Source organism: Myxocyprinus asiaticus, chromosome 25 (assembly GCF_019703515.2).
Source record: "Myxocyprinus asiaticus isolate MX2 ecotype Aquarium Trade chromosome 25, UBuf_Myxa_2, whole genome shotgun sequence".
NCBI lineage: Eukaryota > Metazoa > Chordata > Actinopteri > Cypriniformes > Catostomidae > Myxocyprinus > Myxocyprinus asiaticus.
The window spans coordinates 7155404-7174521 of NC_059368.1; the positions used below are offsets into that span (position 1 = coordinate 7155404).

The 19118-nt window shown below is 37.2% G+C and overlaps 1 protein-coding gene across 5 annotated transcripts in view; it reads left to right on the plus strand.

Moving 5' to 3' along the window:
* The window catches only part of efr3bb (EFR3 homolog Bb (S. cerevisiae)), a 53175-nt gene that overhangs the window by 7379 nt on the left and 26678 nt on the right, over positions 1-19118 (plus strand). Inside the window, exon 1 of one of the 5 annotated variants that reach the window (XM_051654424.1) lies at positions 1230-2168. The exons of the other annotated variants lie outside the window; for them this stretch is intronic. Within the exon in view, the coding sequence (XP_051510384.1) occupies positions 2162-2168 (7 nt within the window). The 5' untranslated portion in view covers positions 1230-2161. Of the gene's footprint in view, positions 1-1229; positions 2169-19118 lie in introns of those variants that run through there. 5 annotated transcript variants of the gene reach the window in all.

The window sequence follows — 19118 nt, forward strand, 5'->3', positions numbered from 1 at the left end:
ATACTATTTTTGCAGTATTCAGGCTATATTGTGCACAGACTGCAAATTTTCTAAGATAAAAGAACATTACTACTACATTTTCTAAAATGTGAAGCGATGTTTGAGGAGCTCCTTTTCTTACTAATTTAAAGTAGTTAAACTACAATCAAGCTACCCTTTAAAAAAAATAGTTAGCTACATTATAAGTTACTTCAGACACTTAGCTTCACATATTAAAGCCATTTAAAGGAATAATCTGTGTTCAAAACAAGTTAAGCTCAATCGACAGCATTTGTGGCATCATGTTGATTACCACAAAAATTAATTTTGACTTCTCCATCCTTTTTCTTCAAAAGCAAAATTGTGAATTAAAGTGAGGTACTTACAAAATAAGTGATTGGGGGCCAATCTGTTAATGTTAAAATACTCACTGTTTCAAAAGGATGGCCACGACATAAATAATATGTGTTAGCATGATGTTAGTGTGATAAATTCGTTTCCTAACATTATCTGTGTAAAGTTATGTCCAATTTTACAACTTCGTTTGCATGACAACATAACACCTTAAACCAAAGTTCTTTTCAAGGCAAGTCAGTCCACTCAGCGGCCATCTATGGAATGCTCCCGGGCAGGGCTGGGCAACTATTTTGGGTGTAAACAAGTGGCATGAAAGTACAGCTCTTATCGACTTGAATGGGGAAAGACCGAAATCTCCAAAACAGTTGGTCAAGATTACAATCAAAGAACATGTTTAAAATCAGAAGTAAAATCTGACAACACTGGTGTCATAAATTGTGCTTCTTTAGATCAGATCACGCTAAACAACATTATTTTTCAGGCTGGATCAGCTAATGCGCATGCACGTTCTCAAGTTGACTTACAGGCGATAACGGTACCTTAATGGTGATTGCCTCTTTTCCCTTAAAGGCGGGACTTCCTTTTCTCCATCTGTTGGCCGTTCCAATTTCTCCAATTCATTTTAATAGCAGTGGTCCATCTCTGCTAAACTGTTAACAAATTTACAGCTCAAATAATACATGAGTTGTAACAGAAAGATTAACGTAAGTACCTTTATAAAATTATAAGCTTCACATTTCTGCCTTTAAACCCTCTGAAAATTGGCCCCATTCACTTCCATTGTAAGTGCCTCACTGTAACCTCGAATTTTTCTTTTTTTTAAGAAAAGGAGGGACAAGTCAAAATAGATTTTTGTGGTTATTAACATTATGCAACAAATGCTGTCAATTGAACTTAACTTGTATTGAACCCAGAATATTATTTTTTCCCAAACATAGCAGAACATAATTACATTATGTTTGGAATAGCATTCTACTCTGCAGTATGTGTACCATGCATTGCATGAACATTTTCTTTGTGCATAGAATACCTTGACCTACTACATGTGCCAAAATGAGATGTATACAACAGAACTTACTGTATGGAATGCTGTATTCCTCGATACAACAAAATTCAAATTGACCACACATTTCCAGTGTAGGAAAGTTAACTAAAAGTATTCTAATATATACTTATTTTGATCTGACAAAATCTGAGGCATTTTTACACAAAAAATTGGATAAAAAATGCAAAATATTTTTTTCCATTACATTTTCTATTTGTTCATTCAGCAAACGCTTGTTACCAAAGTGTGTTACAAATGGCGATTTAAAAAATAACAGCTTGTCACAACAATGTAGCGTATTACTGTTTGAAACCTATTTGAAATACTGTTTCACATATTACTTGAAAACTAATAGGCAGTATATAGTATGCAGTAATTTGTAAACTAGTATTCCATTCAGAACATAGACAAAGGTGTTGAGAATCTGTGAAAGGAGCTTCTACCGACAATGAATGAGCACTTCCCACTCTCCCCTCCTCTCTCTCTCTGGCTCCACCCCTTTTGCGTGGTGATTGGCGAGCAGAAGGTGTGCGCTTGTGCATGTGAAATGGGCATTATTCTTTGGAGACCTGCATGCTCAGGCTTCATAGCTTCCCCAACACTGTCTGTTCAGCATGTGCGATCACTCCAGCCTTTTATAGCATCACTTTAAACTATCAGAGCGGCTGACCGCACACGTGTGAGCGTGTAGACTGTCTCAGAAAATCTCACTGGAGCTGCATCCAAGAAGCTGCAGGCAAGGACTGAGAAGAGAGAGCACCTTCACTGACGTCAAGAGCAATGTATGGTAAGCTCTGAGTGTGTATGTCTTTCAGGGGTTTGTGCATAAAAGAATATCGGAATTTTCCCTGACTGCATTCTTCATGCTCTTGTGCATGACTGCTCCTTTGTGCTCTTTAGCACTCAGAACTGAAACTCAGAAAATACCAAACTGTACATGCAGAATCTGTCGAAAAGACGCTGTCATGAGGTTGCTTGCTGTTCGTTTGATCACTATAATGGTGTTGGGGTTCTTATGAAGGACAAAGTTGTTTTACTACTCCTGGTTGCACCGACTACTTGACTCGTTGATTAGTCGATAAATTCACTTTGGAACAATGTCAACTAGTCGTGGATCACATGACTTCAGTAGGGCAGCAACTGATGATTGTTTTGATAATCGACTAATCTAACGATTATAAGAACGATTATTCGGCGATTATTGCAACGATTAATCATTAGCTCTTAACCGATTATTCAGCTTGTGCCCTGACTTATAAGGTTTCATTAAATGTGCCTGCTAACAATAAAGAGGACAAAATCATCTATTAAAAATACCTCTAAATGACATTCATTGAATTAAAGGAAAATTATTTTTTTTTAAGTTTAATTCAGTAAAAATTTTCACTGCAAAATTCACTGTGTTTTGTCTTGTTTTCCATTTAAAAATATCCAAAAATCCTTAAAAAAAGATACATTTACTTGAGAAGCAACCTATAAGACTTGCTTTCAGAGAATGTACATCTGTAATTTATGAGTTTATTAATATGAGTATATTTTGTATATGTGCATTTTTTCACTTGTTCATACTTCTGCCAGTGTTTAATGGGCAAAGACTACTCTCTCTCACATTTTTGTTCACTTCGATCCATCTTTAACTCTTCTTAATTGAGCTGTGTGTCGCCAATTTTGTTCACGATAAGATAACCACCACAACACTTATGTATTATGATTCACCAGAGCATGTGAGCAAAGCGGAGCGGTGTAACACCACATAATAACCCGCTCCATGCACGTGCACTCCGCTCAGCTGCTCACGGCTCAAGCAGACACTCCGCTCAAGTACCGCTCACGCTCTCCGGTAAAAAAGCGTTCGCTCAAATCCCGCTCCGATATTAAATTTCTCTGTAGTATACTTGGTTCCAAGCACGTACACAGGGGGTAGCTACAGTGGCCAAAGCAACTGCCTCTTTGCCCACATGGGCTGAGGTGCCCCTCTGGGTGAAATATAGACTATAGGCCAACATTTATTAAATTATCAAATGATTAGTAATGTACACATCTGAAATTATGTGACTGTATTGTTGTGTTTTAGTATATAAAATCTCACTGTTTATTTTGGACTGGTTTACAACGGCTGTTAGATAATCGGGTGAACCAGACCTTCCTTATCATTTGTAATCAGTCAAATATTTCTCTGTTAGCACATGTCATCAACATCTTCAAATAATACCTTAAAAAATGTCAGTTCTAAATTACCTTTATTTACTTTAAACAAGTCATCAAACATGCCTCTACAAGTGATAAAACATATGTGCGTTGGCACGGAAACTCGCATACGCGCAAATTTGCGCATTTTCAGTTTAAACTGGACACGAGTGATACAACTGACCCAGAAAAACACAATCTTTTCAACTTTAAAGTTAGTTCGAGTCGTTTATGTCAATAATGAAAACACGGACTGGTACCAGGAAAAATATTGCAGGTAAAAGTGAAATTCATAATTGTTCTTCAATTGTCTCCACGGAATGATTATATATATGATACATTAATATGTTTCTGATTTAATGCCATCAGGCTTTGGGTCTGTAAATTAAAATGAGCAATTTCTCATCCTAATTTTGTGTTCAGTTTTAAAGGGTGTATTAAGTTATCCAGAAAAGAGCAGTGAATGTTTTTCTCTTTTTCAGTGTTGTTGCTTTATTAATATTCCCTACAATTTTATATGTATGAATCATATGCAATCTAAAGGACTGTGGTTATTTATATAATAATTATTATATTAGTTGATAGCATGTGCCCCCTTTGTTTTTTCTTGATATTTTTAAAGCAGCATAAAGTGAATCTGGACTTTATATGTGTCAAACGATGATGTGTTACAGCAGGGTTTAACCATGGATTTAACAAATAAAAAATATTCATCCTGCATAAAGTGAGATTTTGTCCAATATACTGTATATATATTAGATGAAATGTTTTCATGTTTAATGATCCTAAAATAATTAAAAATTGCTTAATTCACAAATTACACTGCCTTCGTTTAAGAAAAGTTTTTTTTTCTAATGTTCGATCATTAATAGATTTTTTTCTCTGCGCATGAATACAGCAAGCGCTGTCGAAGATGTTATCTGAAACCACTAATCTAAAATAATTTTTTTTACGTTTCACTTCTCGTTAAGGTGTGGATTTGGCATTGGGAAACTGACCAGCAGTTATGTGCCACTTTATCCCGAAGCAGAAACTGAAAGCAACAGGCGGTCGATTAAGTGAGGTAATTCCGCTATGAAATTCTCTATGCGAGAGCGGAAATCTTTACCAATCATATGCTCAGTTGTACAATAGAGGCCTGCAAATTAGGACACATTGGTTTTGATGCAGGGATTTTTTGTGTGTGTTCGCCGGGATTCAAGGAAAAATATTTTGCCAATATGCAGTGTTATTAAGCTTACATATTCAATTGAGGGTGCTCTAACGTTCGCACCCCCACAGAACTGGGCTTGCATCTAGCTGGCTAGGTTATAAGGTTTGCAAATTCACTAAAACAATGTTAGAGCTCCATAACATCAGGTCTATTGCTTATTTCGCAGATTCCCAAACCAGCATATCACGAAGCGCATTCTGGGTTGAGCGAGCAGCTTGAGCGAGCTCCACTCACATGCTCTGTGATGCACTATGTCGCGAGCCATCATGTTATGATCTAGCTGCAGCAAGCGTGCACGAGGGAGGAGCGTCCCCATAGTGTGCTTTAGCCTGGTGCAGTTTCAGTCCCTCTCCCCCTTAGATCGGGTCTCTTCACGTGACTCATAGAAGCAGCGCTGACCGCAAAGAGAAATGCCAGTTTCAGAGTTTGTCCTTATTTACATGACCTGCTTCCTTATTATTTGAACTTTAATAAAGGATGTATTAAAGATATAAGGCCAGGTGTTTTCTTTAAAGGTGCTCTGACATGCAAGTTTTGCTTCAGTTGAACTGCAACTCCTGCTCCATTTTATTTCACAACGAGAGTGCTTCTGTGTTTACTTATTTTGTATTTTTGTATGATTTCCTCATACTTTGCAATCTACATCACCTTAAACAGTTTGGAGTGCATCTGGACTGTGAGTTGTGTTTTCTTACTCTCCTCAGTCTGGCGCGAGCTGCGGTGCTCATCTCACGTGCCATCATTAGAGTTTAATATGATCTCATGTTACGTTAAATGAGATTGAATGACTATTTGACAACAAAAATTTTTATTGACACATTTTTATTGTCGACGTTGTCGATAATGTCGACTAATCATTTCAGCCCTAGACTTCAGTTGTGTTTGAAAAAGTGTCACACATTAACATTGACCCTGCCAGTTCGTGGACTAGTTTTCTGGATATGCTTAATTCTTTGAGATTTTAGTTGATATGTCACTGACACTTCAGGCACATTGTGTACATTTGATGACTCTACAGTGTGGTGAATGCTGCAATTTGTCAGTTGTGGTGTTAACATGGATCACATTATGAGTGGATATTTATTGTTTATTTATTGATTTGAGCCAGTGTATAGTCTTGGTGTCAGGACACAATTCACCTCCTGCTGACAAATGGACTTGGCATGCTAGCTAATCATGTCACAGTAGAACTGACTAATGCAATCATAGATAACACTATTGCTGTCAGGCAGTTCTTTAAACTGTAATTTTCAATTCACTCTGCTTTATTTAAATTATAGAATTTAACTGATTTATTCTATATTCTGTTAAGTCTACTTTATTAAGATTTTATTTTACTATAGAGGTTGCATTTACGTAGTTTAGAAGATGCTAGTTTATTTAGGGATGCTCCGATACAAAATTTGTGTGTTGATACGATATCTGATTATGTAAAACAACATCTACTGAAACAGATACTGATAGTTTGGTGGCTTTGCTTTTTTAATGCAACCTTATTTCAAATCACTGATAATTAATTACACTAAAAGAAAGTTAAATAATCTTAATTCTCTATCTCTACTTGTCTTCCATGTTTCAAAGTATCTGGTCTCGGATATAAAGCACAAATTGCATAATTAACACACATCAAAGACATTTTCCGGGTTCAATACAAGCTCAGTCGATAGCATTTGTGGTATAATGTTGATAATTTAAAAATAAATTTGACTCATCCCTCCTTTTCTTAAAAAAAAAAAAAAAAAGCAAATTAATTTTTGTGGTCATCAACATTATGCCACAAATGCTGTCGATTGAGCTTAACTAACTAGAGTTGTAAGCTATGTGTTGCGTTTTTCCACCACCTTTAACAGAAAATAATCTGCCCTGATTATCTGCTGTTTTTAAACCTGCCGATGTCCAGATGATTGCTTTTATCGGCCGATACCGATGTTTGACCGATATGACTGTGTATTTCTAGTTTAATTATTGGTGTTTGCTAAAGCAAAAATCACCAGTACTATTTTACAGAGGGATTTGAACAAAAGAAGAAGTGAAGTTGCTTTGTTTTCTTTGCATGTCTTCTCAGGGTTTTGAAGAACTAATGCTGTAAACATAGAACTTGACATTTCTACACAACCTCTCTTTGTATTTATCTTCTCTGCTGTGTTTTTTTTTTTTTTTTTTTTTGTTATAGTTTCTCTCTCTGTTCCTCAACACCTATAATCACTTTTAACTGCATATGCATTTGGCCTTCAGCCTTTCAAATGGGATGTATCATGGGAAACTGGATAAAAACCTAAAAACAATATAATGATGCAACAAACCTTGACTATCATTAGTGGACTTTAAGAAAAATATGAAAAGGTACAAAAGTGTAGAATACAGTAAACACTCGTATAATAGTACATCATCATGATAATCAGTGTATAAAATTTGGACATCATCACTCTATTGTGTTGTCGGACTGAGATAATAGCCATGCTGTTTAGAAATTGAAATCATGCTATTGTCCATTATGGGTAGCTGATGGTTAGCATATCATAAGTAACTATGTGCTGCAAATATCTGCTGAAACAGCCCATATCCTCTCACGTGTAAAAATAGAAGAATGTGGGCTGTCGCTGTTTATTATGTAACATGACTGAAGGGCAACACAGCATCTCCTAATGCTGACCCACTGAGCAGTTGTGTTCAGACTGCTGATTGTGTGTGTGTGCTCCAGGGGGTCAAGGTTTGATTGGTTAGCTTGGCAGTTAGCCCCTGCTGGTATATGCCATAACTACACTATTATGCATGCAGAAAGCTTGTTTCTTAATTGACAGCCACTCAAAAATGTGTCCATCATGTATGCATGTTATTCAGACATCAGTTGGCTTCTGGATTTTGCGCATGCTCTGAATGACAGCAGTGATGCGCTACATGAATTTAACAGTTCCTCGGGTGACGTCCTTCCTTCCTTATGCAGAAAGAGATGTCTGCGAAGCACTTTTCACGTGGAGTTCAAAGCTGCGCTTGACGCCCTTACGCAAATCGTGAATGCGGCTTCACGATTGGTGTAGCAAATTAAGATGTGCAAAACAGGTTGGGTGGTTGTCTGAATGACTAATCGACTAGTCTTGTTAAGGATGATGTATAATTACTGTAGGCTCAGTTGGTCACGTGACCCCGATCAGACACTATTTAGAGGGATATACGGCTGCTATGTGCAGTACTTCAACATGGTAACTAAAATATAGGCTAAATAACTATAACATCTTATTGCACAAAACTATCAGGGTAAGAGAAGTAAGAAATAAGGAAGGCTTCAATACAGAGTGGCACAAAACCACTTGTGCACATCCTGAGCACAGAATAACGTGCTTCAATGTAACCAGAGTCTCAGGGTGATCCTAGCTGCTAACTCAAAAATGATAATGATATGGTTACACACCTAATTCATGACATCAAGCAGTTTAAACCTTTTTTACAGCAACTTTTTATTTAAGCAGTGACAGATAGTATCGGCAAAGGATTTTAATCTCTCCAAAACACCTCACAAATACTGGAACATTACTCACAGCAGAGGATTTAACATCTGACAGTGATCATCGTGTAATGTATTGTTGATGCAGCGCTTTGATGGCTGAAACAGCAGCGGTGCACAAATGGACTAAACTTGAAGCATTAAAGAGACAAAAGTTCTTGCAGAAGGTTTTACTGTGCTGACTATTATTCACTTTTGAGACAACAAGCTTTAATCACGCAAAAACGCTCCCCAAGAAGTTGCAAATCTCAATTAATTTGAGAATTACATCTTCCATTAGAACCACCACCACTAAAAATATTAATGTAAGTAGCAGACCCCACTAATCGACTGGCCAGTTTTTGGACTACTAGTCGATTTGTCGACCAGCGTGGCACATCCCTACGGATAGCCACAGTCTGCCGGCTGTTTAATATTTTGAAGGATGTGAGTTTAAGACATTTAATGCCCATTGTAATGAATACTCAACCTATGGGGACTAGTTATTTTAATTAGTCATCCTCTCACTTAGACTTTAGGAAACGTTGTTACTTGAATTTGTGCTATTTTAGTGAATTTCTATCTTTATACTGCTGAGAACCTGGTTTGAAAAATGTTAATAAAGCATTATTGTTACATATTGTTTTGTTTTCTTTCATAAGAAGGAAATAAATGCATTTTGACAAGAAAAATGTATATAGAGTAAAATTTCAGCAATTTCAAAATCTGCGATTAACTATGAAAAATCATGTGATTAAACGTGATTAAATTTGAATTGACTAAAAGCACTAGTTACATTTTAATTTTGGTAACATTTTAATTGTTTACAATTTTATTTGTTTTTATATAATTTTTTTTGTTGCAAATGTATATCTTTTAAGTGCACGTTGTCAAAAGAACAAGTGTAATGACAGTTTAATGTTTCACAAACTTTGAAATAGTACCCAAAAGGATCCTTGAGACACTGCATATAATGTAGAAAAACTGAGCTGAGAGTGCTTCACTCTAAGTGATTGCTGAAAGCATTATCTGATTATTCCAAAAACCAGACATGCTATCAGTAGTTGTGTTTAACTTTTATGAAACTTTTATTTTCTATGGAAATCTGATTTGTATTAGGATTTGAATGACTCTCACAACAACAGATTTTATCTGCTTATCTGGTGAATTCCATAAAATAGAAAAATAGAGATAGACTGAAATTTTCTTAATAAAAATATTCTTCCACTGTAATCAAAGAACATTTTCTACATAACCAAGGCTCTATTCTTGGTGAGAATGCTATGCTGATTGTGAATCTAAACAGGCACCTGGGAGAGACAGGAGACAGTTTTTGGGCTCAGCTGTAATGATCTTTTCAAACGCCTCGTGAGCAGCACTGATTTGAGATAACTGACAAAGTGTGCTTGTATGAATCCATTTAATCCTCATGTGCCATCAGTGTCTATGATCTCAATGGCTTTCAGTTGCTTTGCGTTATCATGTCTTTCACTGTGTCCTGAATATCCTTTGTCCTGACTTAACCTTATCTGTCATGAACTGACTGTTGATAGGAAAGAATGGAAAGGGACCATAATGAGGGAGAGAAATATGTAATATACATTCCTGGCATTCCTAAACGAAAATGAATAAACAAAATCACTTCGTGTAGCATGTTTTTTTGTGAGACCTGGGTTTTTTTCTAAATGACGAGGAACTTGTTATTAAAAGGTGCTGTTTGGCACAATAAAAACATAGAGCGTTATAGCAGTGGTGGATTTAGGCATGGATGACATGGCCAGGGCGGCATCTTGTGGGGGGGTTTTGCCAAGGGCGCCATACAAGCTAGAACCGCTACTGCGTTATAGCATTGCTTATGTTTCCAAAGCAGCGTTGCAACTTGTCACATTATTTAATTCAACTGATGTGCTATAATGGACTATTTTACAGCGCCTTCAAACTTGGCTAAGACCACATACTCACTAATCCGTTTTCGTTTAAAAACTCTGTTTTCAGTTTCCTAACGTCATCGTTTTCTAAAGTATGCGGTTATGGAAAGCATTATTGAAGTGCTCTGTTTTTGGTGATGGAAAACTCTTCTAGTATGGATTAAAGGTGTAAACTTAGCAAAAGTTTCAAATAAAAACATATTAGTCTGGGCTAATCCAGTCAGAATGTATAGATGGAACTATCCATTTTATCCATAGTTTCCCTGACCAACTACTGGGTGGCGCCATGATGATACTGATTGCTGCTGGACTGTTTTCTGGTTCCAGTCTCCATTATATGCAATTTAAAAAAAACTACCAAAACGAGCAATCCAAACAAGGAATGACAACTATTTTTAGTTATAATTAACAACTAATGTCAGCTGGAGTAAAAATGAGTTCAGGCTCCACTTGCGCTGTTGTTGGCTGTCACAATAACTTGTAGTAGTTTATGTATATCAGCGTAACTAACCTAAAGGCAGTCATCACAATTCCATAAACTAACGCCATTATGGAGCCACACTTTTTACACATTTAGTACACTAAACATCACATTACCTATTCTAGTGTGGATTACGATGTGAGTTAAAACACTGGAGACCAAAAAACGAAAACAGGCTTCTTGTTATGAATCTTCGGCCTTTAGAAAAAAGGTATTTTTGCACTGATACCAGACTGGTTTGCGTACTTTAAGATTCTAAAAAAGAAAATAATCAAATAAGATTAAGTAAATTAAATTTGAGACTTGGCATTACCATATGATTATTTATTAAACCATTTTTTCCAGCAAAAAAACAAAACAACAACCTGTATGTCACCATTGTATACCACTGGTCACCATTGGCAGGTGTGGCAAAACATTAAATTTTTTTGAATGATGGAGTAAAAATAGACTTACATACACATGACATGATGATAAATGTAGAAAATTGTGTCAGTGTTACTGACAGTGTGATGATTTAAGTGAAGCGTGAAGCCTGGACATACCAGCAGGACCCAATTCCACTTTCACAGTTAAAATCCATTGGGTTTAGCCAACAAAATAAATCATAGAAGGAAAATGCGATGCTTTTAAAGGTGCTAGATCTACATCATTGTTTTATGCTAAAAGCCTGTCTATTTAAATGATGGTGCATTTATACATACTCTCACCCAAAGGCATGCGGTATTAGAGAGAAAAGCAGATTTGTTTCAGGAGGAAAGAGTTGGAGATGCTCCCTGCTGTTTAAGTGACCGTCATTAGCACTGTTTCTCCTTCCTTCCCTCCCCTCTCTAATCTCTTTCCTTCTGTCTGTTTTTACTGGCCATTTTCCTCTCTCAGTATCAGTCTATAGAGTATATGTTCGAATATATTGATTTCCCCAAAGAGCTTTGCCCTTATGATACAGTTTGGTTGGCCTGTTGACTTGACAGATTAATCGATGGTGACAATTCTGTCAACATCATTGCCAATTCTGGGACTAGAAGAAGATGCAGAGAATTCACCCTTCCCATCTGTGACTAAACTCCTGTGATATCTAGGTCTTTGTGTTCTTGTATGCTACAAAGGAATAACCACTTGATAAATAACTAAACAAGAGCTGTTCTTCCGTCTGAGAGTATGTGTGATATGCATCATTTGTCAGTGTGAAAAAGACTTGCCAGACAGAAGTGGGGAAACCAAGGGAACCTAAGCTGCTAAATGAAGTGATAAGCAAATCTTTGTCTTTACAGCTAAGTCTTTTTTTAACTTTATGGCTGTCTCAATATCTGTTAAACTGCCTACCTAGACAGAATGTTTGTGCTCTCATAAGGCAGCTCATTAGGTTTTGAAACATAGCCGTTACGTATCTGCCGAGCTCCTTGCAGTGACCAAAGCTGCATTTGTCCTCATAACTTCCTAATTTCATTATTATTAGTCTGTGGACTCACTTTTGTCTTCCTAGTATTTATTGTATAAGGATGGATCTCCTTGGAGAGATGGAGAGTGCCAAATGGTGTTTTTGTGCCCTTGCATGTGCCGTGATCACAGTAGCGAGTCCTCATGATTTATTTTGGGTAAATTTACAGTAAGATCTTACCTGGGATTTTTAAACCCTCAACTGCATTGTTTTGGCTATTAAGAAAAGGGATGGGAATTGTGAAGAATTTAACAATTCTGATTCATCTTAATGATTCTGGTTCCTTATCTCCTTTTATAAATAGTATTGTATGTGTTTATAATTATATAATTATATATATATTGATTGTCTTATGATAAACAGAAATCTTTTTTTTTTTTTTTTTTTTTTGTCTCAAATTTGTAAGCATGTAATTCTGGTTCTGTTCACTCTATCTCACTTTGAAAAGTCTTATTTCATTCCAGTAGATGGCACCAAGCACTTTTCTTTTCTCTATCACATTCCATCACAATATACAGATCTGAAATGTAGGTAGCGCTATTTTAAACGCTTTTTAGCCCTCACAGATGTGCTCGTCCATATACATTCTGTCTAACTTTCAGTTTATACACCACCCTCATTGTTTCATTGAATATCTTGGCCTCTGAGTAGACGAGGAGCTCAATCTAGGTGCCATTAGAAAGATTAGACCTTTGCGACGATATATAACATTTTATCAATAGTTGAAAACATTTTTATGATGATTTGTTTAACATGCTTTTCCTGCTGGATGGCATATTTTGTTCTGGACATCTAAGATATAACATTGGATTATTCAGCCAAGAAGTAAAAAAATTTTAGATGGCTGCCTAAGGTTAAAAGCAGATATAAAGTTTTTAGCTATTTGGGGCTTACAGCAGCAATGATCGGTGCATAAAAGAAACAGAAATCATATTTGATTTTGTGATTCTTTTGAAAATATTTCAAACTGGTATTAGGGCAACAAAATAAACAGTACTACTTCACACTTTCATTTGATATATGACTTGTCCATTTAAGTGCCATGTGAAAGACTTTTGTATTCATATTATTATTTCTACCTCATTACCTCTAGGGGGGCACTAATTTGCAACGCAAATGTTGTCAGGCCTTATTTTGTTATTTTGTGTAATGTAAATGCAAAAGTGATGGTATTTCCTGAAAAGTTCAGATTCTATGCTTTCAAAAGATACCTCATATGCCTGACCTATGTAAACAGAGTTTTTAAGTGTAATCTTTTTTCGTGATATAGCGCCCCCTTGTGGACCTGCCAGCATTCCATTAATGATTCTTTTAGTACTATTGAGGAAGAAATATTTGGAAAAAACATTCTTATTGGATTTACTGTCTTCAGCAGCCTGTTACCAAATGAAGAGATGATTATTTTTTATTTTTGTTATTTTTTTTGGATTTTCTCCCTTTTTCTCCCCAATTTGGAATGCCCAATTCCCAATGTGCTCTAGGTCCTCGTGGTGGCGTAGTGACTCGCCTCAATCCGGGTGGTGGAGGACGAATCTCAGTTGCCTCCGCGTCTGAGACGGTCAACCCTCGCATCTTATCACATGGCTTGTTGAGCGTGTTACCACGGAGACATAGCGCGTGTGGAGGCTTCACGCTATTCTCCGCGGCATCCACGCACAACTCCCCACACGCCCCACCAAGAGCGAACCACATTATAGGGACCACGAGGAGGTTACCCCATGTGACTCTACCCTCCCTAGCAACCGGGCCAATTTGGTTGCTTAGGAGACCTGGCTGGAGTCACTCAGCATGACCTGGATTCGAACTCACGACTCCAGGGGTGGTAGTCAGCATCTTTACTCGCCGAGCTACCCAGGCCCCATGATGAGATGATTATTTCATATTTTAACAGAATACATTCTTGCAAAAGGTGTGTTTACATGGACGTATTTATTAAAATAATGGTTTTATGGTTTGCAGTGTAGATTAAAAAGAATGACTCATAAGAGTCATTGGTTCAGGAGGTAGAGCTGTATATTTTGCAATGTAGATTTAGAAGAACCGACTCATAACAACTTGTCCTAACTAGACGTGATGCGATAAGATTCCAGCGACAAGCGATCTGTCTGTCCACACCAGGCGCGACTCGACACCACAATATTTATACACTAAAATGAGGATAATTTACAAGAAAATGTAGAAAAATGCAATCACAGACGGAACAGTATTTTTATTGAACACAACTTATTTTCTCACATATGCGCCGTAACGCTTTCTACGGCAAGCCCCGAGGGGATACATACACAATCACACACATACACAGGGCAAAGATACTTTATGAATCGCATCCTTATTCAGTGTGTTATGATTGTTTTATGTTCACGTGGTACTCCTGTTGTAATTTTGCCAATCTCCACGTGACAGGGAAGCAGAGAGAAAGTCAGAATGAGCCGGTATGTCTCCCCACTGAAATTCTGAACTGGTGTGTGTATATGTGTGTATATATGTGTGTGTGTGTGTGAGACTGTTGTAGTGTGTCCCAGACAGGGTCAAGTGGAGTTTATAGGAAGGCACAGGATATGCAGGAATAATCCAAAAATGTGTGTTTATTGTGATCAGTGGTAAAGGGTGCTCATATATACATAAAGTGAAAATAATTTTTTTAAAAAGTATATACAAAAATTGCTATATACAAACACTAAGATTCAGTGTTTTACTTTGTTGACTCCCTACAACAAAGAAAAATGCTCAGATCAGCAAAACCTCACATAAGACACTTGCAGTGTTTTCCGCTCCTCTCTTCCCCATAGTCTAATATAGACTGGCTTAAATAGGCACATTTTCCCGCCTCAAATGAGGGTCTAAACCATTCAATGTGGAGAGAAGGTAAACGAAACCCTTAAATATGCAAAGCATACATAACAGGGACAAATTAATAAAATTAATAAACATTATCACAATGAGAGGAAATCAAAAAGCAATACCCAAGCAAATACACATACATTTAAAATACATCTCAAAACTCAAAAGCAAACAACAGAAGCAATGCATCCCCACACTGGTAAAATGGACTCCCTCTTAGCCTAGAAAAAGGGGTTCCCTAGGAAACGCCCCCTCCTAGGAGGAGTCACTGGAAGCAGGAAAAGGTGAGAGAAACACATTGCAACTGAATAAATGGTGGTTTAATGTTGAGTTAAATGAATAAATGTTAAAGTATATGTAAACAGACATGTCTCTGTGTAATTAATGGGGAATTGTGAACTATTGCATGAATGAATGGGATGTATGTGCACCTATTAATGAGCATACACAAACAACAACTATGTCCAGTGAAATGAGAGTACCTTGATATAACAGAATTTTTTGAGGGGAACTTGGACCAAACTGACATGAATGAGCAGTAAATAGACCGGGTAAAAGAGAACATAAACAGTATATGAAAACGTGATGTATGGGTAAATATAGACAGTCTAGATAGCTGGCTCGCTCTGTATAGTGCGGCTGTGATGATGTCACGCAGAGCCAGTTGTCACAGTGACAGAGCTCTGGCTGAAGAGAATGAGACCTCAAGCACAACATTCGGTAGGTGTGTGACACCCTCGGCCAAAATCAAGTTGTTGTGAACTGGCTAGTGAGATGCTGACTTTAATGTACTGCAATAAGAATAATTTTAGACCCATTTGGTCAGTAGCGGATTTAGGCGTGGGCGACGTGCAGTCGCCCAGGGCGGCATCTTGCAGGGGGGCAGCATGAGGCACCCACACAGCCCCCCCCCAACAACAACTTTGGAGGCGTGTTGAAGCGGGTTTCGCACAGGGTGCCATACAAGCTAGAACCGCCACTGCATTTGTTTATTGTTCTAGCCAGCACGATTTCGCAGAAATAGAAACCATTTCAAAACTAGAAAGCCCTGACGCTCATCGTGTGTCCCGGCTGGTTAAGACAGACTCTGATTAACATGGAAAATATACCTTTTATCACGGCGTCGCGTCTGGTTAGGACACGGTGTCGGAGGTTTCCTGGATGTACGGTTGAAGTCAGAAGTTTACATAAAACTAAATTTTTTAGCCACTCCACAGATTTAAGTTTTTTGGGACATCTACTTTGAGCATGACATGAGTAATTTTTCCAACAATTGTTTATAGACAAATTGTTTCACTTTTAATTGACTAGATCACAATTCCAGTGGGTCAGAAGTTTACATACACTAAGTTAACTGTGCCTTTAAGCAGCTTGGAAAATTCCAGAAAATGATGTCAAGCCTTTAGACAATTAGCCAGTTAGCTTCTGATAGGAGGTGTACTGAATTGGAGGTTTACCTGTGGATATATTTTAAAGCCTACCTTCAAATTCAGTGCCTCTTTTCTTGACATCATGGGAAAATCAAAAGAAATCAGCCAAGACCTCAGAAAAAAATTGTGGACCTCCACAAGTCTGGTTCATCCTTGGGAGCAATTTCCAAATGCCTGAAGGTACCATGTTCACATGTACAAACAATTGTACGCTAGTATAAACACCATGGGACCACACAGCCATCATACCGCTCAGGAAGGAGATGCATTCTGTCTTCTAGAGATGAATGTAGTTTGCCCGATTATTGTTTATTTTAACCGTAATTTACCGTAAAAAGTACATGTACTCTCTTTTTAAACATAATATACAATTTTACTGTTAATTATATGGTAAAATCATACATTTTACATATAAAAATTTAATTTTTACAACTTTGTACTGTAAAATTACATGTGTTGTCTTTTTAAATATATTATAATTTTTTTTACCGTATATTTTAAGGTAACTGCCCGTTTACCTAATTACAGTTTTTTTACTGTAGCATTTTTACAGTGTAGGCATCCAGAGATCATCCAGCCACCGCATAACATGGTACACTTTTTAATAATGACATTTAATGACAATCGTGTTAATGTTAGTAATGTTAATCATGTTGAAGTCACTATGAATAAAGCACCTCCCGCTGTTGTTCTGAATATGACAACTAGCAGAAATGTTCAAGGGACAAACACGTCACTTCTTTAAAGGGATAGTTCACCCAAAAATGAAAATTCTCATGATTTACTCACCCTCCTGGCATCCCAGATGTGTATGACTTTCTTTCTTCTGCAAAACACAAATGCAGATTTTTAGAAGAATATTTCAGCTCTGTAAATCCATACAATGCAAGTGAATGGGTGCCAACATTTTGAAGCTACAAAATCCACACAAAGGGAGCGTAAAAGTAATCCATATGACTCCAGTGGTTAAATTCATTTGTTCAGACATGATATGATGGGTGTGGGTGAGAAACAGATCAATATTTAAGTCATTTTTATGTCATAAATTCTCCTCCCTGTCCATTAGGGGGCTTTATGCACTTAGAATGTGAATCACCAAAAACAGAAGGAGAAAATGAAGGAAAAAGGACTTAAATATTTATCTGTTTCTCACCCACACCTATCATATTGCTTCAGAAGATATGGTTTTAACCACCCGAGTCATCTGGAGTACTTTTATGTTGCCCTTATGTGGATTTTGGAGCTTCAAACTTTTGGCACCCATTCACTTGCACTGTATGGACCTACAGTGCTGAAATATTCTTCTAAAAATCTTTGTTTGTGTTCTGCTGAAGAAAGTAAGTCATACACATCTGGGATGGCATGAGGGTGAGTACATGATGAGAAAAAATTTATTTTTGGGTGAATTAACCCTTTAAACCGACGAATAGTCCTTGAAATGGTCTATAGGATTTACAGTATGTGGCTAGTGATATATTGTACCAAGAGTAGAGCCAGTTGTGTTTTCATGTGTACTTCAAAATGCTCCATTTCTCATATGGAGAATGTGGCAGTGTTGTTTTGAGCTGGGACTCATAGCTGATCAGTATGTGACCTAGTTTCAATGAAAGCAGAGCAGCCTTCTTGACTAGCCAAGCATGGGGCCAGAGCTTGCTTTCAGGATAAAGGTTAAAGGTGTGTCCCTGTTCCACTAATATTGTTATAATCTAAAAGAAAAAAAAAAAAACGTAATATCTCTCTGTCTTTTTCTACTAGATGGAACGTTTAATGAGTAGGATAGAAACCCAGCTGTTTGTTAATGAGGGGGTGGCAGCCCTGGCTGTCAGAATGGTGCCATCTCTGTCTGTTCATGTGGGTATAGAGTCATGGCACAGTGCAGCAGCTCACCTTCTGTCACGCATCAGCAGCTATCCACCCCCCAAACCTATTATTATAAACCCCACAAACCCCTTTAAAGGAATAGTTCACCCAAAAAATAAAACTGTCATCATTTACTCAACCTGGTCTCATAGAATGAATGTTACTCTAAATAAATTTTTTTGCAAACTGACTGCAGATTCCTGGTGAAATGAACACTAAAAGAGCTACAACAACTGTGTGGTTTAATCATTGTCACATAAATCACAATTAGAATTGCTGAATTTGATTTGATAAAAACTTATTTTTCGCTCTACTCACCCACCGCTATATTATGATATCAAAACACTTTTACTTTAACGCATGATTTGAAAAATAATACATTTTAACACTTGTATTACAGACCCACCTACATATAAACACTTATTCCTATGTTATTAGCTTGCTTGGTAGCTCACCTGATAGAGTGTTGGACTTTGGGCTCGCTGACCGTGGATCAAGTCCAGCCAAAGATGCACGAAAGTGAAAGTGGCATAGAAGTAACATAAAAAGACTGGGTTGCTTCAGTGAATGTGTTTTTTTTTTTTTTTTTTTGCATTTTAAAACACTCGGTTAGAGTTAGGTGTTGGTTAGGGTAAGGATGTCTGTTTTGTTCAGCTCTCATTTATCTTTTCGGACACTTGGTTAGGTTTAGTGTACAGTTTTAGGTTTCAGAGGTACATTTTACTTGAAACCTCCATCTAAAATTCCCCTTAAAAACCTTGTATGAATACACCTCATTTCACTCGGTTTTGGCGCCCCCCACTGGACATTTCACTTCAAAACTGCAGCCAAAAGTGTAATGAAGCACGTAATTTCAGTTTTGCAAAAATGTTGCAATG